The 997-nt window shown below is 38.9% G+C and overlaps 1 protein-coding gene across 1 annotated transcript in view; it reads right to left on the reverse strand.

The window, feature by feature from the left end:
* Positions 1-997, reverse strand: part of LOC104773352 (phospholipase A1-IIgamma) — a 5,744-nt gene that overhangs the window by 2,352 nt on the left and 2,395 nt on the right. The window contains exon 3 of the mRNA XM_010497940.1: positions 8-237. Coding sequence (XP_010496242.1) covers positions 8-237 — 230 coding nt within the window. The remainder of the gene's footprint in view (positions 1-7; positions 238-997) is intronic.

Raw genomic sequence — 997 nt, forward strand, 5'->3', positions numbered from 1 at the left:
GACGTACCCGGAGAAGAGTTTCTTAAAGTCAGAATCCCCAACACGAGGACTAGCAAAGACAAAGGCCGTAACTGGAAAAGACTTATCAGGACGACTCTTTGGTCGGTTATAACCATTAGCCACAATATCCGCAGCATTAAGCGTCGCGAGTGCAGCTCCAAGACTATGACCACAGATAGTTATACTAACTTCTTCGTCCTTATACTTATCCAACAATCTCCCAACCTCTCGTAATACCTATTTTGTTATTCTCTCTCAGATATATACTTTTGCAAAGAAAACCAAAATGGTAAAAATCTTCATTTAAAAAGTACTATTTAGACGGACCTGGTCACGAGCATTGGCCTTAGTAAAAGGTGATCGTTCATCTTGAGACATGTAAATTGAATACCAACCTTGATGAATTTGTACTTGATCATTTTTCTCACCAAAGATTTTCTTGGCGTTCACTAAACCGAATTCGAAGTCATTAACCCATTCAAGCGGTTGAACTGAGCCTCTCCAAGCAACCACAATATCTCTCCGGCCAAGAAGCGCCGTGCCTTGGTCGTCTGTTACCGCCACGTAACCCATCCAATTCGACTCCTTTGTCCATCCCTCACGTGAAACTGGGAACAGTAGGAATGACTCAGGCACGTGGACCTGTGATGTCGCGTATAGAAACTTCGTCACTTTGTACTTTGTGTACGGATGTGCTTTCTCTAGACCCACCTGCGTTTTAAGAAAACAAAAACGGTTTGCATCATTGTTTCTTGCATAAGAAGAAAGTACCTTTTCCCTTTATTTATTAAATAAATATACTTCTTGCTTCGATTGGTGACATTATAAAATAGTATAAAAAATGAAAACAACATATGTGGAGTAAGTTGTAATATATCATATAGTATGTACACTCTAACAAATAAAGCATATTCCATCATTTGGGTAATTTACACCGTTTTTGATTGACGTAAGATGAAATAAGGCATATTGCATCATTTGGTTAATTCCACAAAAG

Source organism: Camelina sativa, unplaced genomic scaffold (assembly GCF_000633955.1).
Source record: "Camelina sativa cultivar DH55 unplaced genomic scaffold, Cs unpScaffold00518, whole genome shotgun sequence".
NCBI classification, from domain to species: Eukaryota; Viridiplantae; Streptophyta; class Magnoliopsida; order Brassicales; family Brassicaceae; genus Camelina; species Camelina sativa.